The sequence below is a fragment of the Lepus europaeus genome, chromosome 18 (genome assembly GCF_033115175.1).
Source record: "Lepus europaeus isolate LE1 chromosome 18, mLepTim1.pri, whole genome shotgun sequence".
Lineage (NCBI taxonomy): Eukaryota > Metazoa > Chordata > Mammalia > Lagomorpha > Leporidae > Lepus > Lepus europaeus.
The window spans coordinates 41,580,411-41,606,704 of record NC_084844.1 but is presented as its reverse complement, the minus strand read 5'-3'; the positions used below and the strand labels follow the sequence as shown (position 1 = coordinate 41,606,704).

Genomic DNA, 26,294 nt, shown 5'->3' with positions numbered 1-26,294 from the left:
TCTGTCACTCTGCCTTTCAAATATACAAATTTAAAAAGTTGGTGGGAAGCTGCATGTATTACTTCTGTGTGTTTCAAATGGGTCAGAGAAGTCCCAATTAAACCATTTGTCTAGCACCAGAAAATATTGGAAATATTGCAGAGACGAAGTGAAACACGTCACTCACAGTCACACCTGGGTCCTGCGTGGAGTTCAGGCCAGATGTGGTGAAGCACAGCGCAAGCCGCAGCGCGGTCATTTCCACTGACCAGCTACAGGTTCCGCTCTGCGCCACGCCCGCAGGGCGAGGCCGGCCTGGAGGTTCCTTCACTGCTTTGGGCAGTGAAGCGCTAACAGCTTCTGGTTGCCTAGTGCTCAGGACTGGAGTAGGAGGCGGGCGAGCAGAACCGGGCCCGGCCAGGGGCACAGCCTCTGTTTTTTGTCGGGTTGGTTATGGCGCTTCTGGCCCGCAGAGCGCAGTAAGGACACGGCGGCACAGCTGCGGGTTATGAAAACGATTTCAGAGGCGCTCGACGCTGCTAGCATGTTACCATGACAGGGGTTGGCCTTACAAAACCCCTGCGTGGGCTGCAGCCCTGGGAGGGGTCCGCGCCGGCAGTCCATCCTGCGAGCGCGCGCCGGCGGTGACACCTCGTGGGGGCATTTGCTCAGTTCCTAAATCGGATCCTTCCTCCTCCCAAGAGTCGCCCGAGATGCATTCATTTTAAAAATACACTCATTTTCATTTTATTTGAGAGATCTTCCATCTTCCAGTTCACTCCCCCAAATGCCCACGACAGCCAGGAGCCAAGGAGCTCAATTCGGGTCTCCCCGGAGAGTGCAGGGACCCTGTCCTCCAGCCATCTTCTGCTGCCCCGCAGCGTGTGGACCCACGCACCCCACCCAGTGCGGGTCCCCGGCGCCCCGAGCGCTGTCTCAACCGCTGCGCCCACGGGCGCCGGGGCTGCCGCGTAACAGGGGGACATCTGCGGGCTCGCACACGCCTCGAGGGGCCGCACCAGCAGGCGGCTGCGCCCCGAGCAGAGGGCAGCTCCGGGGAGCGGAGGCCGCGAGCGCGGGGCCAGCAGGGGAAGAGGAAGAGCGAGGGAGGAGCCCGGGGAGACGCGCGCCCGCTGCGCCGCACCGCTACTTCCGCGCAGCCATGGCGGACCCGGGCCCCAGCCCGGCCGTGCCCGTGTGGCTGTCCGAGGACGACCTGGGCTGCATCATCTGTCACGGGCTGCTGTCCTGGCCCGTGACGCTGCCCTGCGGCCACAGCTTTTGCCGCCACTGCCTTACGCACCTGTGGGACTCGCGCGACGCGCGGCGCCGCTGGGCCTGCCCCACCTGCCGCGAGGGCGCGGCGCAGCCGCCGCGGCTCCGGAAGAACACGCTGCTGCAGGACCTGGCCGACAAGTACAGCCGCGCGGCGCGGGAGCCGGACGCGGACCCCGCACCCGCCGCCCGCGCCGCCCCGCCGCGGGTAGGCCGCCCCGCCTGCGGGCTCCTTCCCCCCTGCCTCATCGCTCATCGGTCGTGTTTTACCTTAGCTTCTTCCCTCCCAGAGTCTCTCCCCGGCTCTGGGGAGAATCTATGAGAAAGTCCAGAGAACCATGAAGAAGCCAAAAAAAAAAAAAAAAAAAAAAAAAAAATCAAATTTCCTTAAATCTGTGCAACCGAGCTGCTTTACATCTTAGCTTATTTCTGCTGCTTCCCAGGCTTTCTGCGGTTTCTCTCTGAAACACTTTTTATTGTGTGTATGTATAGATCATAAAATTTATTGTGGTTTTATATATCGTAATGTGTTGTGGTTATATAAGTCATAAAATTTACTGTGTGTGTATATGTAGCATTTGTTATTTTAACGATCTTGTAAGTGTACAATTCAGCAGCATTAATTGCTTCTGTGGCTATACCTCTTTTCCCCAGTTTTCGTCAACATAAACAGAAATGCCTACCTTTATTTATTTATTTATTTAAGATTGATTTGAAAGGCAGAGTTACAGGGAGGCAGAGAGAGAGAGAGAGCTCTGCCGTCTGCTGGTTCACTCCCCAGATGGCAGCAAGGGCCAGAGCTGTGTAATGGAGCCAGGAGTGTCCTCTGGGTCTCCCACACAGGTGCAAGAGCCCAAGGACTTGGTGCCATCTTTTACTGCTCTCCCAGACCATAGCAGAGACCTGGATCGGAAGTGGAGCAGCCGGGACTCAAACTGGCACCCACATGGGATGCTGGCACTGCAGGCAGCAGCTTTACCTGCTATGCCACAGCACTAGCCCCGCTATACCCTTTTTTTAAAAAAAGGTTTATTTTGAAAGTCCATGTTAGAGAGAGTGAGAGACCTTCTATGCATTGGTTCACTCCCCAGAAGGCTGCAATGGCTGGGTCTAGGCCAGGCTAAAACCAAGAGCCAGGAGCTTCATCTGGGTCTCCCACAAAGTGTGTGTGTGTGGGGGGGGGGGGGGGACAGGCACTTGGGCCATCTTCTAATGCTTTTCCCAGGTCATTAGCAGGGAGCTGGACTGGAAGTGGAGCAGCCAGGACTTGAACTAGCGCCTATATGGGATGCGAGTGTCACAGGTAGCAGCCTTACCCACCATGCCACAACACCATTCCCAACACTATGCCCATTTAACAGTCCCTGGCGTCTAACCTGCTTTCTATCTGTGAGTTGCCTATTCTAGATGCTTCATGCAGCTGGAATGCATTCACTGTTCCTTGGTGGCTGGCTTCTCTCAGCAAAATGTTTTCTAGGGGCACTCATGTTGTAACACATATCGGATCGGATCACATTTTTAAAATTCTACCCATCAGTTATTGTGACTAATACCTGTGACATAGCAAGTTACCACTGCCTGCAGCACTGGCATCCCTGTTGAGTCCCTGCTGCTCTACTTCTGATCCAGCTCCCTGCAAATGGCCTGGGGAAGCAGCGGAGGATGACCCAGGTGCTTGGGCCCCTGTACCCACGTGGGAGACCCAGAAGAAGCTCCTGGCTCTTGGCTTCAGCCTGGCCCAGCCTGGCCCAGCCTGGTTCTGGCATTTGGGGAATGAACCAGCAGATGGAAGATCTCTCTCTCTCTTTCCCCATCTCATCCTTCCTTCCTCTCTGTCACATCAATTGAAAAAATAAATGTGATGTCTAGTTGTCCTGGCCCCGTTTATTGAAGAGACTGTTCTCCAGTGAGTGGAGTTGTCATCTCTGTAAGAATCTGTTGATCGTAGATGTTTGGGTTTATTCCTGGTCTCAATTCTATTCTATTTGCCTATGTGTCTGTCCTTATGCCAGTACCCCATTGTTTTGATTCCCATAGCTTTGTAGTAAATTTTGAATTGGAAATTGCAAGTTTGACTTTGTTCTGCTTCAAGATTGTTTTGGTTGTTCAAGGCCCCTTGCAATTCCATATGAATTAGGTTTCCATTTTCACAAAAAGGGTGTTGCACTTTTTTAGCAATTGTGCTGAATCTGTAGATTGCTTAGGGGTAGCACTGACATTTAAAAATGTTAAGTCTTCTTTCCCCAAAATATAGAATGTCTTTCCAAAATATTCTTTACTTCAGTGATGTTTTATAGTTTTCACTGTATAAGCCTTTCACTTCTTTGTTTAAATTTTCTTAGATGTTTTATTCTTTTTATTATTATTATTTGACAGTTAGAGTTAGACAGTGAGAGAGAGACAGAGACAGAGAGAAAGGTCTTCTTTCTGTTGGTTCACCTCCCAAATGACCACTGCAGCCAGAGCTACACTGATCCGAAGCCAGGAGCCGGATGCTTCCTCCTGGTCTCCCATGCTTGTGTAGGGCCCAAGCACTTGGGCCATCCTCCACTGCACTCTCGGGCCACAGCAGAGAGCTGGACTGGAAGAGAAGCAAATGGGACTAGAACCTGGCGCCCATATGGGATGCTGGCGCCGCAGGCGGAGGATTAACCAAGTGAGCCATGGCGCTGGCCCCAGATGTTTTATTATTTTTTAAAGATTTATTGATTTATTTGAAAGGCAGAGTTAGAGAAAGAGAAAGATCTTGCACCCTGTGGTTCCCTCACCCCTCCCCGTGCCAAGAGCCGGGGCGCCGGATTCTATCCCGGTTGCCCCTCTTCCAGGCCAGCTCTCTGCTGTGGCCCAGGAGTGCAGTGCAGGATGGCCCAAGTGCTTGGGCCCTGCACCCCATGGGAGAACAGGAGAAGCACCTGGCTCCTGGCTTCGGATCAGCACGGTGCACCGGCCACAGCACGTCGGTCGTGGCGGCCATTGGAGGGCGAACCAACGGCAAAAGGAAGACTTTTCTCTCTGTCTCTCTCTCTCTCACTGTCCACTCTGCCTGTCGAAAAAAAAGAAAAGAAAAGAAATGGAGTAGTTGGGACTGGAGCTAGTGCTTAGGTGGGATGCCCGAGTTGCAGGAGGCTGCTTTAACCTGCAGCCCCCATGGCTGGCCCTGTGGTATTTCATTTCTTAGATGCTGTGTAAATGGGACTGCTTTCTTCATTTTGCATGATTCATTACAGATGTATAAAAACGCAACTGCTCCTGTGTATTGATCTTGTACCCTGCAACTTTGCTGAGCCATCATTTTTTGTGGCTTTAGGATCTTCTATTTATGGAATTAGGTCATGCAAACAGGGATAGTTTTAATTCTTACTTTCTAATTTGGGTATGTTTTATTTCTTATTCTTGTTTATTTCTAAGTGTTGTCGTATCTTATTTCTTACAGTTAGGTCTTTGGTCCATTTTTAATTTTCTTTGTCCATGCCGTCAATGAAAGGACCAAGTTCATTCTCTTGGGTAATGATATCCAGTTTTCCCAGTACTATTTGTTGAAAAGACCGTGTTTTCTTTCATCAATGGTCTTGGCAGCATTGTAAAAAGTCATTTTTTGGCCGGCGCTGTGGCTTAACAGGCTAATCCTCCGCCTTGCGGCGCCAGCACACCGGGTTCTAGTCCCGGTCGGGGTGCTGGATTCTATCCCGGTTGCCCCTCTTCCAGGCCAGCTCTCTGCTATGGCCCGGGAGTGCAGTGGAGGAGGGCCCAAATGCTTGGGCCCCACACCCACATGGGAGACCAGGAGAGGCACCTGGCTCCTGGCTTTGGATCAGCACGATGCGCCGGCCGCAGCGGCCGTTAGGGGGTGAACCAACGGCAAAAAGGAAGACCTTTCTCTCTGTCTCTCTCTCTCACTATCCACTCTGCCCGTCAAAAAAAAAAAAAAAAAAAAGTCATTTGTGCATGCCGGCGACGTGGCTCAATAGGCTAATCCTCCGCCTTGTGGTGCCGGCACACTGGGTTCTAGTCCCGGTCTGGGCGCCGGATTCTGTCCCGGTTGTCCCTCTTCCAGGCCAGCTCTCTGCTGTGGCCAGGGAGTGCAGTGGAGGATGGCTCAAGTGCTTGGGCCCTGCACCCCATGGAAGACCAGGATAAGCACCTGGCTCCTGCCATCGGATCAGTGCGGTGCGCTAGCCACAGCTCGCTGGCTGCGGCGGCCATTGGAGGGTGAACCAATGGCAAAAAGGAAGACCTTTCTCTCTGTCTCTCTCTCACTGTCCACTCTACCTGTCAAAAAAAAAAAAAATCATTTGTACATATAGGAGTGTACTTTAGAAAGTTTGTGGAGGGGCTGGTACTTGGCCTAGCAGCTAAGACCCTACTTGGGACATCCACTTGCTGTTCGAATCAAGCCTGGGCTTCAATCCTGGCTTCACTCTGCTCTGCTTTGGTAGAGCAGAATTTAGTCTGGTGTGGGGCACTTGAAGAGTGATGTGGTAGATGAGAATGTTTTTTTCTAAGATTTATTTAAGAGGCAGAGTTACAGACAGGCAGAGGCAGAGAGAAAGCTCCCATCTGCTGATTCACTCCCCAGATGGCCACAATGGCCAGAGCTGGGCCGAATTAAAACCAGGAGCCAGGAGCTTTTTCCGGTTCGCCCACATAGGTGCAGGGGCCCAAGCACTTGGGCCAACTTCTACTGCTTTCCCAGGCCACAGCACAGAGCTGGATTGGAAGAGAAGCAGCTGGGACTCGAACTGTTGCTGCAGGCAGAGGCTTAGCTTACCATGCCACAGCACTGGCCCCTCTCACTCTCTTCTTAACTAAATACAATAAATCAAAAAAATTTTTTTTAATTCATGGGAAGTTTTTTTTGGGGAAAAAAGAATAGAAATTTATGCCCAATTTAAAAATAATGTGCATTTTCCATGAACTTGTTGAAGACTCCTTGTGTGTGAGGGCTGTTATGTGGGGTCTCCACTGACCCACGTGTGTGTTTATGGCTGTACCACGGTGGTTATGGCTCCATCCGGGACCTTGCTTTTGTTCTTTTACAGGTGGCGATACCAAAGAACCTCACAGAAGTGGGTGAGGAGCTGACGGGACTGGTGGAGCAGCTGGTGGACATCGTCAGGAGCCTCCAAAGTCAGAGATGTCCCCTGGAACCTGGACCAGACGGGGGACTGAGTGCGGAGGGCGCGGTAGGCTCTGCTGGGAGAGGACAGGATGAGGGAGGGGCGGGGCTACGGCCAACTCCCACCTGGAGTCCCTGTATCTCACCCTCCCCTTGACTGCCACTCCTGTGTGACTGGAGAGTTGGAATTCTAGAGGCAGGGTTGGGAAGCTTGCGGTGGCCTAGGATCGGTGGTCCCACCCTGTCACCGCCCTCCCTGGGATCACTGTGACCTCTGCATAAACCTGCAGACTTTCTGGTCCTTATCTGCATACAGCTGTGATGCAGCTGGCTGCTTCTTCCTTCTTGCAACTTTCCCTTCTCTTAGTTTCTGGAACTCCTGACCTCTGCCCCCGCCCCCTTCCCTCCCAACAACCATTGGTTCTCAGTCTGTTTTACAGCCGCTCTCCCCTCTGCGCTGTAAGTGAATGCTAGAATTCCTCAAGGCAGAGTTACTGGTCCCTTTCTATTCCTCGTCTCCTCCAAGTGCTCTTCCTGACTCCCCTGGCTTTGATGATCACCTCCCTGTGCCCAGAGCCTGCCTAGAACCTGCTTTGAGCCCTAGGCTGGTTTTTCCTTCTTATCTTTTCCACTTGGATATCTCCGAGGTACATTGCCCTTAATGAATCCCAAACCGTTCCCCCTCTGGTATTCCCCATCTCAGTTCTGGCCCCATTGTCCTTCCAAGGAAGTCGGGTGGTCTCCTCCATCACCCCCATAGGCAGTGTGTCCCAACCCCAAGGCCTGCCTAAATATCTCTCAAATCCTTTTACTCCTCTCTAGCTCCTTGGAGACTTCTCTACTTCATGCCTATGCTAATTTCTTGCCTGATTTCTCTCTCACCCTGCCCCCTCTATCCTGTTCTCTTGGCTGTCCTCGGACTGACTTTCCCTAAAACAAACTTGATTGTGTAACTCATCTGTTTAGAATACTCCCGTGGTGCCTGACCCTCCCAGGGCTAACAAGGGTCCGTAGGCTCCCATCCCTGCTGCCTCTCTCCTGTGGTCACCCCACCTCCTGGCTCTGTGCTGCAGCCACACTGGCGGCATCAGTCTCTGGTGGTGTTGCTTCCTCCCACTGAGGGGTCCCCTTCACGGAGCACTCCTCCTTCACCCCGTCACCTAGGTGGTGCCTGCTTCTCCTTCAGCTTCTAGTTAGAGCATTACTTCCTCAGAGACAAGTCTTCACTGATTTCCTTGAGCAAATCAAGCCCCTCCCCCCATTTAGAAAAGATTATGTATTTATTTGAAAGAGGTCTTCCATCTACTGGTTCATTCCCCAAATGGCCTCATTGCCTGGAGCTGGGCCAATCTGAAGCCAGGAGCCAGGAGCTTCTTCTGGGTCTCCCACATGGGTGCAGGGGCCCAAGGACTTGGCCCATGATTCATTGCTTTCCCAGGCACATTAGCAGGGAGCTGGATCAGAAGTGGAGCAGCCAGGACTATGAACTGGTGCCCATATGGAATGCCAGTGCCACACATGGCAGTTTTACCTGCTACACAGCCCTAGCTCCTTAAATCTCCTTTCAGAGACTCCTAGGATTCCAGGTACCTTTCATTCGCAGCAGTTACTGGTTGCAATTTTGTAATGATCTTTTTACCTTATTAACATCTGCCCCCTTCTCTTGTGCTGAGCTCCACGCTTCTAATGCCAGAGACTTGAAGCTCTTCTTTTGTTTACTGCTAGATCTCCGGGCCCTAGCAATTGGCACACATTCATTTTTCTGAGTCTCTGGTTCCTATCTGAAATATAGGAATGAAAATTCATGGCCGACTGCCTCAGTGTTGTATCATGAGGGTTAAAAAAGAACTTGTGTTGGAGCCCCTGTTGTGGTGCAATGGTTTAAGCCTCCACTGGTGATACTGGCATCCCAATATCTAAGTGCCAGTTCCAGTCCCTGGATACCCTGCTTCCAATCCAGCCTTCTGCTGATATGGATGGGAGGGCAGAGGAGGATGGTTCAAGTGCTTGGGTCCCTTCCCTGCCACCCATGCGGGAGGCCTGTAAGGAACTCCTGGCTTCTGGCTTCAGCCTGGCCCAGACCTGGCCTTTGTGGCCCTTTGAGGAGTGAACTAGCAGATGGTAGGCCTCTCTCTCTCTCTCTGTAACTCTGCCTTTCAAATAAAGAAATAAATCTTTTTAAAAAATAAAATATAAAAAAAGAGATCTTATATTAAAAAGCGCTTGAGCATTGTGGAAATGGAGGCTGATGTGATTCACCGTGACCGTGTAGCTGATCTCCATGAACTCCAAGTGCTTTGGAAGACGGGGATAATGAACCAACGTTGTGAGGCTGTTATGCAGATCAGAGGGGAGCAGTACAGGTTGAGCATCTCTATCTGAAAGCCTGAAATGCAAAATCTAAACCTTGTTGAGCACCAGCATGACCATTGCCACAAGTGGAAAATTCCACCCTAACCTCCTTCGGTGGAAGTCTAAATGCACACATGCTGAAAAGACTGCGTAAAGTTATCTTCAGGCTATGTGTACAAGGTGGGTATGAGACAGATCTTCCAAGTCAAATCCAGACAAAGCAACAACCGTAAGCAGAACTGGAAGCACTTCGGGTCCCAGGCATTTTGGACGAGGGGTACTCAGTCAGTACCCGGCTCGCGGAGGGGACTCAGTCGGCCCCCTGCTGACTACTGTTCTGTTCAGTGAAGGCAATAGAGAGCGGGCCGTGCGAAGTTGGGAGGGAAAGTCAGGCGCTGAAGCTGGGGAGCAGATGAGGGACTGCGTGGAGGATAACAGGACTGAGGTTAGAGAAACTCTGGGGCATGTGTTGGGGACCCCAGGAGGCGGGGCCTGGGTGCAGGCAGTGTGTCCTCCTTGGCTCTTGAGAAGTGACATGATGGAATGAAAGAGCTGGGCCACGTGTCCTCAGATTCTGCAGCGTCAGTGTTATCTATGTGATCTGTTTTCTGCGGCTGCTATAGGATGGGCCTAAGATTTAAAATTTAGGGCTGGTGCTGTGACATAGCAGGTAACCTGTGATACCGGCATCCCTTATCATTGCTGGTTTGTGTTCTGGGCTGCTCCGCTTCTGATCCAGCTCCCTGCTGAAGGCCTGGGAAAAGCAGCAGAAGATGGCCCAAGTGCTTGGGCCCTGTACCATATGGGACACTGGAAAGAAGCCCCTGGCTTCTGCCTGGCTCAGCTGGCCCCATAAATAAATCTTAAATTTAAAAAAAAAGGGCTGGCGCCGTGGCTCACTTGACTAATCCTCCGCCTGTGGCGCCAGTACCCTGGGCTCTAGTCCCGGTCGGGGTGCTGGATTCTGTCCCGGTTGCTCCTCTTCCAGTCCAGCTCTCTGCTGTGGTCCAGGAAGGCAGTGGAGGATGGCCCATGTCCTTGGGCCCTGCACCTGCATGGGATACCATGAGGAAGCGCCTGGCTCCTGGCCTCGGATTGGCACAGCGCGCCTGCCGTAGTGGGGGGTGAACCAACCGACGGAAGACTTCTCTCTCACTGTCTAACTCTGCCTGTCAAAAAAAAAATTTTTTTTTAATTTTTAAAAATAAAAGCATCACTGAAAAAAATCTTTTAAAAATTTTTTGGTTTTACCTGTGAACTCCATGTTTATGATATAAAATGTTAGAAAGTGCGGCTGGCTCTATGGTGTAGCGGGTAAAGCCGCCACCTGCAGTGCTGGCATCCCATCTGGACGTCAGTTTGAATCTTGGCTGCTTTTCTTCCGATCCAGCTCTCTGCTATGGCCTGGGAAAGCAGTAGAAGATGGCCCAAGTCCGTGGGCCCCTGTACCCACGTGGGAGACCTGGAAGAAGCTCCTGGCTCCTGGCTTCAGATCAGCTCAGCTCTGGCCATTGCGGCCATCTGGGGAGTAAACCAGTGGATGGAAGACTTCTCTCTCTCTGCCTCTGCTTCTCTATAACTTGCCTTTCAAATAAATAAATAACAAAAAAAAAAAAAAAAAAAAAAAAAAACGAGAAAGTACAGAGCAGTGTAAAGAAAACAAATAGAAATCCTTCAGTTGCCTCACCCCCAGCAGTGTTTTTGCTGGACTTGGTGTGACAGCTCCCAGGTTGTTTCCGGGCATGCCTGTTGAGGGCCTTGTTTTGTTTTTAAAGGCTTGCCAAGAGTTTGATGGAAAATTGCAGACAGCAGCAGAATGTGACTAGAACACTTGATGGGTTCCGAGGCGGGCTTTCACGTGTTCCTTTTTAAATGATTCATCAATAGGCTTTTTCTTCTGGGGTAGACCTTTCCTTGGCTGCTCCAAAGCACGTGACTTCCAGTGCATCTGAAGGGAAAATGGGAGACGTTCTTCGCGGCCTGGAAGAAATTCAGGAGAAATTACGAGAAAGCTTCACGTGGAAAGAGGCTCCTGAAGAGCATACACGAGGTGAGTGGGTTTTACTCAGTGGGGGAGGGTTACAGGTGCAAGGTGGGGAAAGTGCCAAAGTGCATAAGGGTTTTTGCTTTGAGCCCAAGAACCCAGAGGCCACTGTGTCACCATCGTGGCATTGTAAATCCGGGAGGAGTCGGCTGGGATGCTTTGTGGCTGGATATGTCTTTCTTCTATTTCTTTTTAAGATTTATTTTTATTTATTTTATTTTATTTTATTTTTTTTTTAATTTTTTTATTTTTTTTTATTTTTGACAGGCAGAGTGGACAGTGAGAGACAGAGACAGAGAGAAAGGTCTTCCTTTTGCCGTTGGTTCACCCTCCAATGGCCGCCGCGGTAGCGCGCTGCGGCCGGCGCACCGCGCTGATCCGATGGCAGGAGCCAGGTGTTTATCCTGGTCTCCCATGGGGTGCAGGGCCCAAGCACTTGGGCCATCCTCCACTGCACTCCCTGGCCACAGCAGAGAGCTGGCCTGGAAGAGGGGCAACCGGGACAGGATCGGTGCCCTGACCGGGACTAGAACCCGGTGTGCCGGCGCCGCTAGGCGGAGGATTAGCCTATTGAGCCGCGGCGCCGGCCTATTTTTATTTATTTTAAAGATTTATTTATTTGAGAAGTAGAGTTACAGATAGTGAGAGGGAGAGATAGAGAGAGAGGTCTTCCATCTATCTGCTGGTTCACTTCCCAAATTGCCGCCTCTCCTGGAGCTGAGCTTATCTGAAGACAGGAGCCAGGAGCTTCTTCCGGGTCTCCCACATGGGTGCAGGGTCCCAAGGACTTCAACCATCTTCTATTCCTTTCCCAGGCCATAGTAGAGAGCTGGATCAGAAGAGAAGCAACTGGGGCTAGAACCAGTTATTTTTTTATTTATTTTAAAGGCAGAGTGATAGGTGAGGAAGATATTTTACATCTGCTGGTTCGCTCCTCAGCCTGCCACTCAGATGGGGCTGGGCCAGGCCAGTGAGAGGCGCTCTGTCTGGGTCTCCCACATAGGTGCTTTATCAGGAAGCTGAATCAGAAGCAGGTGGCACTCCAATATGGTTTGTCCGCATCCCACGCAGCAGCTTAACCCACAGCGCCACAACACCGGCCCCTGGATGTGTTTTTGGATATATAGGGAGTGTGATATATCACAGGCCCTAAATAGATAAAAATTCAATTCTAAACCTCACATCCTGGCATGTAAACCTCACATCCTGAGCTGGCATCCTATATGGGCACTGGTTCGAGTCCCAGCTGCTCCAGTGTTTTTTTTTTGTTTTTTTTTTTTTTTTTTTTAGATTTATTTAAGGCACAGTTAGAGAGGCAGAGGCAGAGAGAAAGAGATCTTCCATCCGCTATTCACTCCCCAAATGGCCTCAACAGCTGGAGTTGTGCCAATCTAAAGCCAGAAGCCAGGAGCTTCTTCTGGGTCTCCCACGTGGGTGCTGGGGCCCAAGAACCTGGACCATCTTCTACTGCTTTCCCAGGCCATGGCAGAGAGCTGAATTGGAAGTGGAGCAGCTGGGACTTGAACCAGCGCCCATAATGGATACCAGCACTGCAGGCAGTGGCTCTATCTGCTATGCCGCAGTGCCAGCCCCTGCTCCACTTCCGATCCAATTCCCTGCTAATAGTCTGGGAAAACAGTGAAAGATGGCACAAGCACTTGGGCCTTTGCACACATGTGCTCTTGGTTCCTGGCTTTGGATCAGCCCAGCTCTGACTGTTGCGGCCATTTGGGGAGTGAACCAGTGGGTGGAAGACCTCTCTCTCTCTCTCTCTCACTCACTCTCTCTATGTGCGTGTGTGTGTGTAACTGCCTTTCAAATACATAAAAAGAAATCTAAAAAAAAAGCGAAGTGACAGAAACTTAATCACTGTGCCAAATACCTGCCCCCAAAAGCCGTATTAAATATGTCTCCATGGTTGTACAGCTAATCCCCAGAGCTTCTTCGTCTTGCAAAACTGAAGCTCTGTACCCACTAAATGACTGAATTGGCCCTTCCCCTCCCAGCACTCTTCCTCTTGGGGTCTCTGTGAATTTGATCACTCCTGGCATGAGTGGACCCCTACAATAATTGTCTGTCTGTGATTGGTGTATATCGTTTAGATCCATCCATGTGGCACCATGTGGCAGAATTCCTTTTTAAAAAATGTATTCATTTATCTGAATTCCTTTTTTTTTTTTTTAAATATAAGAGCATTTTTTATCTGCGAAACAGAGAGGGAGAAACAGACTCAAAGAGTTCCTATCGTCTGGTCACTCCCCAAATGCCCACAGTCGTTATGGCTGAGCCAAGTCAAAGTCAGGAGCCAGGCACTCAATCCAGCTCTGCCACATGGGTGGCAGGGAGCCTTCACTGCTGCCTGGCAGGGTTGATATTAGCAGGAAGCTGGAATCAGGAGCACAGCCAGGGCTTAACCTCAGGTATTCCAATGGGGGATGAAGGCGAACCAACCAGCACCTTAACTAGTAGGCCAAATGCCCACCCCAGAATCTTCCCTCTTTACGGCTGAGTGATACTCCATTATATGTGCCACCACATTCAGTTTATCCTTCTATCTGGGTTGCTTGGGTTGCTGTAGTACCCTCCTGAATCTTGAGAAAGGCCTCTTGAACAGCTCTCTTGGGGCCGGTGTTGTGGTGTAGCAGGTTAAGCAGCCACCTGCGGCACCAGCATCCCATAGGGGCTCCAGTTTGAGTCCTGGCTGCTCCACTTCTGATCCAGCTTCCTGCCAATGTGCCTGGGAAAACAGCAGAAGATGGCCCAAGTGCTTGGGCCCCTGCACCCACGTGGGTAACCCAGATGAAGCTCCTGGATCCTGGGTTCCGATCAGCCCAGCTCTGTCCACTGCATCCATTTGGGGAGTTAACCAGTGGGTGGAAGATCTGTCTCTCCCTCTCTCTCTCTCTCTGTAAATCTGCCTTTCAAACAAATAAATAGGTCTTAAAATAAAGAAAGAAAGGAAAGAAGCACACAGCTCTCTTGCTGTCATGCCCAGGCTGCCACAGTGCACACTTGGACAGGGTCTTTCATCTCTTCAGTATGACTGTTGGATTTACTTTTTGCCACTGCCACTTGAAGCTACGAAAGGGGAAAGACTTTACCCTCAATGTCCACACTCTAGGGCTTCCCTCACTGTCTCTGCTCCCAGCTGGAGTGGTAATTACCATCTAGCCCATGTGGTGCTTCAGGTTGATAGTTAACTTCAGTGGCAGGCTAACCTAGTGGTTAGGGCACCTGTGTCCCATATCAAGGTGTCTGGGTTTGAGCCCCAGCTCCCGCTCCTGACTCCAGCTTCCTGCTGATGTAGACTCTATGAGGCAGGGGTGATGGCTCAAGGTCTTGGGTCCCTGCCACCCATCTGGGAGACCTGGATTGAATTCCCCACTCCTGGTCCCTGCCCTGGCCCAGCCTCAGCTGTTGTGGACATTTGGGCAGTGAATCAGCAGATGGGAGCTCTCTGTCTCTGCTTCTCAAATATATAGAAAAAAATAGTCATTAAACTTTAGCGCATTGGCCGGCGCTGTGGCTTAACAGGCTAATCCTCTGCCTTGCGGCGCCGGCACACCAGGTTCTAGTCCCGGTTGGGGCACTGGATTCTATCCCGGTTGCCCCTCTTCCAGGCCAGCTCTCTGCTATGGCCCGGGAAGGCAGTGGAGGATGGCCCAAGTCCTTGGGCCCTGCACCCGCATGGGAGACCAGGAGAAGCACCTGGCTCCTGGCTTCAGATCAGCGAGATGCGCCGGCCGCAGCGGCCATTGGAGGGTGAACCAACGGCAAAAAGGAAGACCTTTCTCTCTGTCTCTCTCTCACTATCCACTCTGCCTGTCCAAAAAAAAAAAAAAAAAAAAAAAAAAAAAAACAAAAAACTTTAGTGCATCAAGAGGGAATAAGAAGTGGCAGCTGTTGAGACGACGCTCACAGCAACCCATGTTACCCGGTGTATATAATGAGTGTAAAGCATTGGCATGGGGTTTTGGATATTCTAGGTGTTGGGGTGCCATCATCCCCTGGGACTATTATCAGTCAATTCCTTTGACAAAGATGCATCAAACCCTTTCTACGTAAGGCTGGCATGAGGCTTGATGCTTAGAATATGGACATAAACATGATTCCTTCCAGAAGGGAGCTGAGGGCTTAGATGGGGAAGTGGACGGTAGAAACGTCCACAGTGAGAACAGGGGGCTGGATGTTCTGCCTGACCATGCCCTCACACCCAGAACCGTGCTGGTGATGAGCGGGACAGGCCTGCCCACGTCACTATGTTTGTGCACCTCCAGTTTGCCTCTTCTTGATGCAACTTCCCTTCTCAATTGTCTTGGTTCCTTAGTGGAAGTCCCAGAAGCTCCGTCTACCTCCGCGTGCCCCCTGCCTAACCAGAACTGCCCTGCACCCAAGAGGGCCTCTCGGTTTGCTCAGTGTGAGTATGTGGACTATGCGAAGCGTGGGGGTTGGCCAGCTGTGTCCATTTCCCTGCTGCTGGATGCTCCTTGGCTTCCTGAACCCCATGTGGGAAGCTGCCAACGATAGCCAGGTGGGTTGAGATGCCCAAATTCCAGGCTCACCCAGGCCCAGGAGCACTCACAGGCCAGGCAACCTTTGGGCATGTATTCTAGGGTCACTTCTTATACTCACCAGCCTGTTCCCCCAGCTCGTAGGTACTCTGCTGACATGGTCTGGGAAAGACCTTAAAAGCATGGATCTTGGAGCCAGAGTGGACTGCTTGGGTTTGATTCCCAGCAGCCATGAACCTGGACAAGTTGGTTAACCTCTTAAAGCTCACATTCCTTCATCTATAAAATGGACATACTAATAGTACTGCTCTCGGGGGATTGCCACAAGGGTTAAATGAGTGCAAGTGGTACAGTAGCTGGGGCGTGATGCCACAGAAGGGCTAAGTGTTAGCAATGATTTACTCATTCCACAGGAAGCAGCATGAAATCTACAGAATGAATACAAGCGGGGCCTTCATCAGAAAGCTCAGGTTTAACTGGCAAGATAGAAATAGCCATAGTCATGCGTCACCGTATCACAGGTAGAGGATGGTATCAAGGGAGAACAGGAAGAACACAGGGTGTGTTAAGAAAAGCCAGAGGTAGCATTTCGCTTGGTGGATTCAGCAAGTGCCTCCTGGAAAATGGCTAATGAGCAGGAAGAAATAAAGATGGGGAAGGGATATTGTTGATAAAACAACAGCGAGGGTTTGCATACAAAACTGCAAGTCGCTATGCCATTTTTTATTAAATTTTTATTAAAACACAATCCCATCAAATGATACAATGCTGCCTTTTGCTACTTGAGGACCCGTTCACATGGATGATCAAAAGGTGATGGCCGTGCTCTTGTTTTCTTCCTTCCAGGGGCCATCAGCCCGACCTTTGACCTGAGGAGCGTCTCCCACAGCCTGTGGGTGTCTGAGGACCAGCGGACGGTGACAGTGTCTCACCACCCACAGTCCTACCCCTGGAGTCGTGAGAGGTTTTCCATCAGCCAGGTCTTTTGCTCCCAGGCCCTCTCTTCCGGGCGGCAGTACTGGGAGGTGGACACCAAGTCTTGCAGCCACTGGGCAGTTGGGGTGGCTTCCTGGGGGATGAGCCGTGACCGGATCCTGGGAAGGACCACAGACTCTTGGTGTGTAGAGTGGAAGGGGACTGGCCAGCTGGCTGCGTGGAGCATGGACAAGCAAACTCTCCTGGACTCAGACAGACCTGGGGTGGTGGGCGTCTGGTTAGACCTCGAGGAGGGGACGCTCGCCTTCTATTCAGTGGCCAGTGAGGAGACGCTGCTGTATGAGTGTGAAGTCTCTGCCTCTTCTCCCCTGCACCCTGCCTTCTGGCTGTATGGCTTACGTCCTGGGAATTCCCTAACCATCGAGCAGGGGAAGCTCTAAACGTCCCTTGGTGGTTACAACACAGTGGTTTCTGGTCTTCTTGCCTTCAAGCGGGGCGGCAACTTAACTTAAGAATCCCACGTTCAGGGTGGTCATTGTGGTGTAGTGGATTAGGCTGCCACTTGGAATGCCCACGTGTATCCTATATTGGAGTACCTGGGTTCAAGTCCCACTTTTGCTTCCAATCCAGCTCCCTGCTAATGCAAATCCTGGAAACAGCAAATGATGGCTCAGGTACTTGGGTCTCTGCCACCCATGTGGGAGACCTGGATGGAGTTTCTGGCTCCTGGATTCCATCTAGCCTAGCCCTGGATGCTATGGGCATTTGGGTAGTACGCCAGCCAATAGAAAATCTCTCCTTTCTCTCTCCCCTCTGTCCCTTTGTCATTAAAATAAATGAAAATAAATAAATAAGCTTTAAGAAAGAATCCTATTTGAGGGGCAGGCATTTGGCACAGTTGTTAAGATGGGGCTTGGGATACCTGCATCCCTTACCAGAGTGCCTGGCTCAAGTCCTGGTTCTACCTCGCATCTAACTTCCTGCTAATGCACTCCCTGGGAGGCAGCAAGTGATGGTCACGTGGTTGAATCCCTGCCACTGGCTTCTGTGTGGCCCAGCCCTGGCTGTTGCAGGAATTTGGGGAGTGAACTGTGGATAGAAAATCTCTCTTTCAAATAAAATGGAAAAAATGTCCCACTTTCGAACTTAATCCTTTTGTGTGGTACAAGATTAAATGAGCAGGGTTGGGGGTGCTTGAACCCTGGTGTTCCAGTGAGCGATTTGTCCCCGCTGACTCCTGGGGGACAACCTGTAGGCCTGGGAGTGTCCTGCCTGAAAGAGTGTTCACCGGAGGGCCCTGGGCCGTGCCGTATCAGCCTGACCTCAGTCAGCCAGGTGGGTGGTACGACACGCTTGAAGCCCTGGACACCAGGCATGGCCTTGCCTCTCTGGCTGACAGTGCTCCATGCATGTCACCACGCATCCCTGGAGAAGTAAGCGCTGTCCTGTGATGCCACTGGGACAGGACAGTTGCTAGTTCTTCTAAAGCCTACCCTCAGCACCTTCTTCCATTGCTGATTTTATTCTGTGGCCGTTCACTGTAATAAACTAAGCATGAGTTTAACAGCTCGGCTGGGGTCTGTGCCTCCTTCTAGTGAACTGTGGAACGTGAGGGTGGTCTTAGGGACACCCTGGACATAAGGGGGATGTGTTACTTACCAGTTGTTGGGCAGTAATAATACCTGAAATTTAGTGATGTGAAACCATGCACGTTGATCACCTCACAGTGAACTAACTGAACTAACTGATCGTTCAGTTAGGTGATCTCAGGACCAGGGCAGAGCCGAGCCCAGGCTTCTGCATCAGAGTCTCAGAAATTGCAGGGAGAGCATCCACTGAGACCCCGGTGGCATCAAGACTCGCCTGGGAAGGATCTGCTTCCCCACTGCCATGGTCGGTGCAGAGTTCAGTTCCTGTGGGTTGTTGCACAGAATACCTCCGTTTCTTCCTGGCTCTTGGCTGGAGGCCACTCTCAGCTCCTTGCCCCATGGGCCTTTGCAACATGTCTGCTCGCTTCCTAGAAGCCAACAAGAGAGAGTCTTCTAGCAGGATGACACAAAATCTTACACAACATAATCAAATGCACACATAATCACATACATTGCATTGCTCTGGCTTTATCGTGTTGGTTAAAAGCAAGTCCCAGGTCCAACCCACATTCAAGGGGAGGGGATTACACAGCATGCGAATCCTGAATACCAGGAGGCCAGGTTCACACGGGCCACCTTATGGGCTATCTGGCTAAGGGTATCATTTCCTACTTGATATCCCCTTTTATAAATAAAAATTGTATTTTAATAAAACAAGTACATAAGGCCGTACTAACCACACCCATGTGCAGCTTAATGAGTTATTGCAAGATCAATACCTTGTAAGGGTTATAATAAGTGACTACCATTCTGGTGATAAAATCTGCTCTCCAGCCCCTGAGCTCCTTCAGGTGCCCCATTCCAATGACAAACCCATTCTTCCCCCTAAAGGAATTCTGAGTTTCATACTTTCCTTTAGAGTTTGTTTTTTTTTTTTTTTTTAAGATGTATTTTATTTATTTGAAAGACAGCGTTACAGAGAGAGGTAGAGACAGAGAGGTCTTCCATCCAATGGTTCATTCCCCAGATGGTTGCAATGGCCGGAGCTGTGCCGATCCAAAGCCAGGAGCCAGGAGCTTCTTCTGGGTCTCCCACATGGGTGCAGGGGCCCAAGGACTTGGACCATCTTCCACTGATTTCGCAGGCCATAGCAGAGAGTTGGATTGAAAGTGGAGCAGCTGGGACTAGAACCCGACGCCCATATGGGATGCCGGCGCTTCAGGCCAGGGCGTTAACCTGCTGCACCACAGTGCCGGGGGCCCCCTTTAGAGTTTTAACACCTATATATGAATCCAGGACTACAGTGGTTTGTTTAGTCTTTCTTGTTTTTTAAAAAATTGATTTGCTATTTTTAAAGCATCTTTGTTGATATATAATTTACATACTATAAAATCCAGCAGTTCAAAGTACACAAATCGGGACTGGCATAGGGCACAGTGTTTAATACGCCACTTTACTTGCTTATAGCCCACATTGAAGTGCCTGAGTTGGAGTCTTGGCTCTGCCTGGGGTTCTAGCTTCCTGCTGATGTGCGCCCTGGGAAGCAGCAGTTGATGGCCAGTTATTTGGGTCCCTGCCACCCACAAGGGAATCCTTGATGGAGTTCCTGGTTCCTGGCATTGGCCTGGTCCAGCCTCAGCCATTGTGGACTCTCTCTCTCTGTCTCTAGCTCTTTGCCTTTCAAATAAATGATAAATAAATGAAAACTTAAAAAAGTAAAATTTTTAGTATCCTTTCAGTGGAACCATCGCTGTAATCTAGTTTTAGAACATTTTCATCATGGCAGAAAACCCTTATACCCATTCTTAGCTGATATGACTTTCTGGGCTCCTGATCTATATGTCTACCTCTCCCTCGCTTTTCCTTATAATTTTTAAAAAAGATTTATTTATTTGAAAGTCAATAACAGAGACAGAGGGAAAGAGATATCTTCCATCTGCTGGTACATTCCCCAAATGGTCGCAACAGCCAGGGCTGGGCCAGGTCGAAGCCAGGACCTAGGAGCCAGGAGCTTCTTCCAGGCCTCTCACACGGGTGCAGGGGCCCATGCAGTTGGGCCATCTTCCACTGCTTTCCCAGACCATTACAGGAAGCTGGATCAGAAGCGGAGCAGCCAGGACTTGAACTGGTGTCTGTATGGGATGTCGGCACTGCAGGCAGCAGCTTTACCCACCATACCACAGCGACGGCCCCTTTTCCTGATAATTTATCCATAGAAAGCCCCAGGCTGGAGTAGCACCTTCCTGTGTTGAAGATGTGGCAGCTCAGCTCTCTTGGACGGGATTGACCAGAAAGCCTTATCCCACAAGCCAGCCAGGCATCATGGACAGTATGTTTCATCTCTCTCTGCATCTTTTCCCCCATGAAATGGAGGTCAGTATGCATTATTTGCCCTTCCTTGCCTCCTCACGGCGCAACTGAAAGCATTAAATAACCAGGTGTGGACAAGGGTGATGGTAGCCACAGCAATAGTGAGCCACCCCGCACCCTGGCCTCTCACATCTAGAGACTCACACCTATGCTTATCCTTGAAGGCGGAGTCAGCAGCTTCCTTCCACGTGGTCTGCTGGCTTTGACCCTCACGCCGCCCTGCACCTGGCTCTCTGGGCCTTACTATCTTCCTGCTGACATACAGAAGTAGAAACCCAGATAGAGTCAGCTGGTGATGGCAGAGCTGGGACGGGCCCAGAGTTCCTGCTCTTCGGTTGCTAACATTGTCCTCTGATAAAGTCCCATGCAGAGACCAGAACCTGACCTTCCCTTCTGATGGGACGCAGCTAAACGTGAGGTCAGGAGGCACTCTTTTTCTTTCTGATTGGTGGCAGTTGTCTGAGGTTAGTGTAAGTGGCCTTGGAGTGTGGAAGCCTGAACAGGTGCCAGATGACCATGAAAAGGCTTTCTGCCCTCACTTAGAGCGGTGTGAGCCCAGAATCCTCTGGGTCATCTTGATGTTTGCTTTTCGCGCCAAGATTTAGAAAGCAGAGGCCAGGGTCTTAGCCTCTTGGTGGATAAAGACCGTCCCCTGGGGCAGGTGGGATAATGGGGCTTCTGTGAGGGTGGGGCTTATCTGCAGGCCATGTGATCTCCCCTGCCCTGGAGCCAAAGCAGGAGAACCAGAATCACCTTGGTTCCCTGGCCCCTGGCTCACGGTTCCTGTTGGCACAGCCTTTGCAGTTCATTGTCCATTCCTCAGACCACACACAACAGGAGGCAGCCCGGAGGACACTCACCTGGCTCTGCAACAAATGCGTGGGGAAATCATCCACCCACAGACCAAGCTGGAAAGACTTTCCCTGGGAACCGCCCTGTCCATCCAGGCTCCACAGAACACCACAAACGGGGTGGCTTCTAAACACCAGGAATTTAGTTCCCGCCCTTCCCAGATCAAAGCAAGACGGATTTGATGCGTAGGGAGGGAGGCACCAATACCACTGTGACGGCTGCACCCCCACGACCTAAGCACCTCTCAGAGGCCCCAGCCCCTCCTTCACGTTCAGGGTTAGGCTTTCAGGATATGGCTCTGGGGAGGGGGCACGCTATGGCAGGGACACAAGGGCTCCTGGGGAGAGTGCCAGAGATTCCTGGGGCAGCTTCTCACCCCATCTGGGGATATTTCTGTCAAAACGTTTGTTTGTTTTCCTAAGGGTTGGGGAAGATTGGAGTAGCCGGGTCAGTGATGTGGCCTGCCTCTGTTTGTCTCCCTCTCTCTTCCCCTCTGCCTCACATACTCACCCCTGGTGAGGCAGCTACTGGAAGGCACTGTTGTGCCCATCACTGGGGTCCAGGGCTCAGGGCTCCTGGAAGAACCACCTACTCAGCGGGAAGCCACTACCTTGTTGGGGTCCAGGCAACCACCAGTGCAGTTCTGTCCACTTGTTTCTTGTGTCTCCTTGGAAACCAGGTTTAATTTGAAGACTTCGTTTCCTAGCTGATTTCAGAAACTACAAAATCAAACAGGGCTACTCTCTTGGGAGACCTCTCAGGTCCTTTTGTCCTTGTCAAGGGAGAAGTCCCTTTCCCAGGAGCTCTAGGGCTTTGCACAGGAAAGGGGGAATCTTCCTTGACATACGCCCAGCTCCCTCCTTCCTGATTCCTGCCGAGCCCTCAGCCCCAAGCCCCACATTCATCCTCATTCATGATCTCCCAAACCCACTTCAGTGTGTGATCCCAGCACAGGCTGCAGAACTCCTCTACAACTGTATTGACGTCGAGCTGAAGATGTGCTTTCTGGATTCACCTTCCTAACCAGCCATGTGTGCTTGTTTTTAGTACTACTGCATTGCCCAGGCTCTAGCCCTCCACGTGCCACCTGCACGCTTCTCACATCTGTACATCTCCTGTTCCACTTTTTAAAAAAAGATTTACTTATATATTTGAAAGGCAGAGTTGCAGAGAAGGAGGGGAGGAGAGGAGAGGAGAGCAGAGCAGAGGAGAGGAGAGCAGAGAGGAGAGCAGAGGAGAGGAGAGAGAAAGAGAAAGCTTCCATCCACTGGTTCACTCCCCAAACGGCCACAACAGTCAGGGCTGGGCCAGGCTGAGCCAGGGACCAGGACCTCCATCCACATCTTCCATGTAGGTGGCAGAGGTCCAAGCACTTGGGCCATCTTCCACTGCTTTCCCAGGTGCATTAGCAAGGAGCTGGATCAAAGCAGAGCAGCCGGGACTCGAACCGGCACCTATATGGGAGGCCGGCATTGCAGGTGGCAACCTGACCTGCTGTGCCACAATGTCAACTCCTCCTGTTCCATATTTTACTTACTATTTTCCCCCTAAAACTACTCAACCCCTCACCTGGTGAAATACACTTATTTCTAGGATGCTGGCACTGTGGTGTAGCAGTTTAAGGCCCGGCCTGAACTCCGGCATCCCATATGGGCGCCGGTTCTAGTCCCGGCTGCTTCTCTTCCGATCTAGCTCTCTGCTATGGCCTGGGAAAGCAGTAGAAGACAGCCCAAGTCCTTGGGCCCCTGTACCCACGAGGGAGACCCGGAAGAAGCTCTTGGCTCCTGGCTTCAGATCAGCACAGCTCTGGCCATTGCGGCCATCTGGGGAGTGAACCATCTGGGGAGTGAACCAGCGGATGGAAGACCTCTCTCTTTGTCTCTACCTCTCTCTGTAACTCTTTCAAATATATAAAAATAAATATTTTAAAAAAGAAATGCACTTATTTCTAAAGGAAACTTTGTAACTTTCGTGGTGGATGCAGGCTGGAGTTCCCTGTTTTAGATAGAAGAGTGACCTAAACATGTTTCAAGAGGGAGAAAACAATGTAACTAGCTTAGTGTAGCCCTCTGCACAAGGCAGGGGTGCTGTGTCTTATTTGAAAGATGATCAGATGTCAAAGATTTACCGAGGCTTTCACCTTGATTAATCAGCAGCAAGCAACAGCACGAGGAGGGAAACTTTCCAGATACAGCAGTCCCTGTTCCTCAACGTGCCCTGTCCACAATCATCCCTTGTTCTACCACCTGCAAACACGATGCTCCGAGATGGCGCCTCCTCTCCCCAGGTACTTGACTTTACCGGAGTCTGGATCGTTTTACAGCAGTGTGAGCTCACAGAAGGACTGTGTCTTCTTTCCTGGCTCATGAAATTGTCTCACCTTTACAAGGGTACTTCAGAAAATTTGCAGAAAAAATGGAATTCAAAGATAAGTTGATTTAGCGGCAAGACATTTTGAAATGCAAGCGTCATTTTCTTCATAGTGTGCATTTGCCATGAACTATTTGGAGGTAGTGTCAGATTGCACAGGTGGAGGGCACAGTCCCTCAAGACTGCCCCCACTTTGATGGCCTGTCCCCCCAGCCCCAGGTTGTTAACCCTGTGCTGACCAATCAGCTGAAAGCCCCCCAGTGGGCTCAATGCTTTTGCTTGAACAGCTCCCAGAACTCGGGGAAACTGAGGTTATTACAGAGGAGACGGGTGAAGAGATGTATGTGTCAAGGAAGGTGGAAAGAGGTGTGGATCATCTGTGCCTTCTCTGGGCACGACACCCTCCAGGAACCCCACATGTTCAGCCTTCCAGATGCTCTGAGGACATTTGGGGGCTGTAGGGGGTCCCACTGCATAAAAACCTCTGCCCAATGCTGACCACCTCAACCTTCAGCCCCTCTCACTCTCCCAGAGGCTGGGGCATAGACCTGCAAGGCCCTACCCTCCAATGGTGGCTCAGTCTTTCTAGTGGTCAGTCCCCATCCTGAAGCCACTAGTCATCTCATGAGCATACAAAAGGCACTGTTCTCACTGGAGATGGCCAGGAGATGGACTAAGACCAGATATGTATTTCACAATATCTCCATCTATACCTACATATAATACACATTTGGCCCTGAATCCCCATAGTCCACCAACCACGGATCAAAAATATTTTTAGAACATTGTATATGAGGTCGGCGCTGTGGATCAATAGGCTAACCCTCTGCCTGTGGCACCAGCACACAGGGTTCTAATCCTGGTCGGGGCGCCGGATTTTGTCCCAGTTGCCCCTCTTCCAGTCCAGCTCTCTGCTGTGGCCCGGGAGTGCAGTGGAGGATGGCCCAGGTCCTTGGGTCCTGCACCCGCATGAGGGACTGGGAGAAGCACCTGGCTCCTGGCTTTGGATCAGCGCGATGTGCCAGCTGCAGTGCGCCGGCCGCGGCGGCCATTGGAGGGTGAACCAATGGTAAAGGAAGACCTTTCTCTCTGTCTCTCTCTCACTGTCCACTCTGCCTGTCAAAAAAAAAAGAACATTGTATATGTCTCTCTCTTTCTCTCTCTCTCTCATTACCTCACAAGTGATAGAGCAAAAATAGCTATTTACAAAGCATTTACACTGTATTAGATACTATAAGTAATATAAAGAATATGGGAGGATATGCTTAGTTTATATGCAACTACTGCACCATTTTATTTATTTAATTTAAATATTTGTTTGTTTATTTAAAAGGGAGAGTTACACAGAGGCAGACGGAGAGAGAGAGAGAGTGGTCTTCCGTCCACGATTCATTCCCCAGATGCCTGCAATGACTAGACCTGGGCTGATCAGAAGCTAGAAGCCAGGAGCTTCTTCAAGGTCTCCCATGTGGGTGCAGGGGCCCAAGGACTTGGGCCATCTTCTGCTGCCTTCCCAGGCCACAGCAGAGAGCTGGATCGGAAGTGGAGCAGCTGGACCAAGAACTGGCACCTATGTGGGACAGCAGCACTGCAGGCTTTACCCATTATGCCACAGCGCCAGCCCCTACTACACCATTTTATATGAGACTTGACCATCCTCTGATTTTGGAACCAGTACTCCCTTATATTAAGGTATGACTGTCTATATAGTATATACATGGATACATAATGTACAATTTCACATTTTTTTCACCAAAATAAATGTACCTTTTAATGCAGTTTTTCCGCTCACTTTAAAAAGTGCCCTTACATTTCTTCTTTTGAGTTATTTTCTTGGAATACATTTAATTTCTTTGCAGATATAAACAGACATTATAAATTTATTTTTCCATAGAACTTTTTGTTTTGCAGAAATGACTTGTGGCCTAAAAATTTTTGAGAATCACTGCTCTACTTTCATTTTTTATTTGAAAGGCAAATATCAACAGGGAGGGGGAGAATGAGGGAGACGGTGAGAAGAAGAGAGAGATCTCCCATTCACTGATTAACTCTCCAAATGTCCATGACATCTGGGGCTGGGCCAGGATGAAGCCAGGAGCTTGGAACGCCATCTGGGTCTGCACATGGGTGGCAGGGACCCAAGTACATGGGCCATCACCTGCTGCCTCCCAGGGTGCACATTAGCGTGAAACTGGAAAGAGAACTGGAGCTGGGACTCAAACCCAGGCGCTTCAGTATGGGATGTGTGCATCCAAATCCATGTCTTAACTGCCCAGCCAACCATCTACTCACAGTTTATTTATTTATTTTTTTAATGTCAGCAAAAATTTTAATGTCTCTATAAAGTGATTAGAAATTACATTGAATACATTTTTGTCTTTCAGCGTTCACAGTTTGGTGGGCAGGCTGATCAGTTTGCCCTTGAAAAGATCCTACAAGTCAGCTAATAGATTCCTAATTTAAAATGCAGCTGTTAGCGGGTGATATCTGAGCGTGTTCTATGGATTAAGCAATGTGATGGATGTTTTACCTGCATTCCTTTATCTCATTCTCAGTAGAGCCCTATGCAATAGCGCCATTTTGTGGATGAGGTTTCTGCTTTTCAGACAGGTTATATTATTTGCCCAATGTTGCCCAGTGAGCCAAGTATTGGAGATAAAATGTAGAACTCAGAGTCCCTGCTCTTTTTAAAAAAAATATTTTATTTATTTATTTGAAAGGCAGAGTTACAACAGTGAGAGGGAGGGCCAGAGAGAAAAGTCTTCCTTCTGTTGGTTCACTCCCCAAATGGCTGCAATGGCTGGAGCTGAACCGATCCAAAGCCAGGAGCCAGGAGCTTTTTCCAGGTCTCTCACATGGGTGCAGGGGCCCAAGCAGTTGGGCCATCTACCCCTGCTTTC

The 26,294-nt window shown here is 50.4% G+C and overlaps 1 protein-coding gene across 7 annotated transcripts; it reads left to right on the top strand.

Moving 5' to 3' along the window:
• Positions 1 to 1,136: 1,136 nt before the first annotated feature.
• On the top strand, positions 1,137 to 25,140 carry RNF135 (ring finger protein 135). Of its 7 annotated transcripts, none has more exons than XM_062215439.1 (8): positions 1,137 to 1,462; positions 6,294 to 6,437; positions 10,610 to 10,772; positions 15,094 to 15,183; positions 16,124 to 16,257; positions 23,181 to 23,311; positions 24,237 to 24,463; positions 24,728 to 24,801. In XM_062215439.1, the coding sequence occupies exons 1-7, from the start codon at positions 1,142 to 1,144 to the stop codon at positions 24,454 to 24,456; spliced, it is 1,203 nt and encodes a 400-aa protein (XP_062071423.1). In that variant the 5' UTR covers positions 1,137 to 1,141; the 3' UTR covers positions 24,457 to 24,463; positions 24,728 to 24,801. The 7 variants fall into 7 exon arrangements, 5 of the variants coding, with proteins under 5 accessions (XP_062071423.1, XP_062071422.1, XP_062071425.1 ...); XM_062215438.1 differs by having other exon boundaries at positions 23,178 to 23,311; XM_062215441.1 differs by lacking the exon at positions 24,237 to 24,463 and having other exon boundaries at positions 23,178 to 23,311; positions 24,728 to 25,140.
• Positions 25,141 to 26,294: the final 1,154 nt, after the last annotated feature.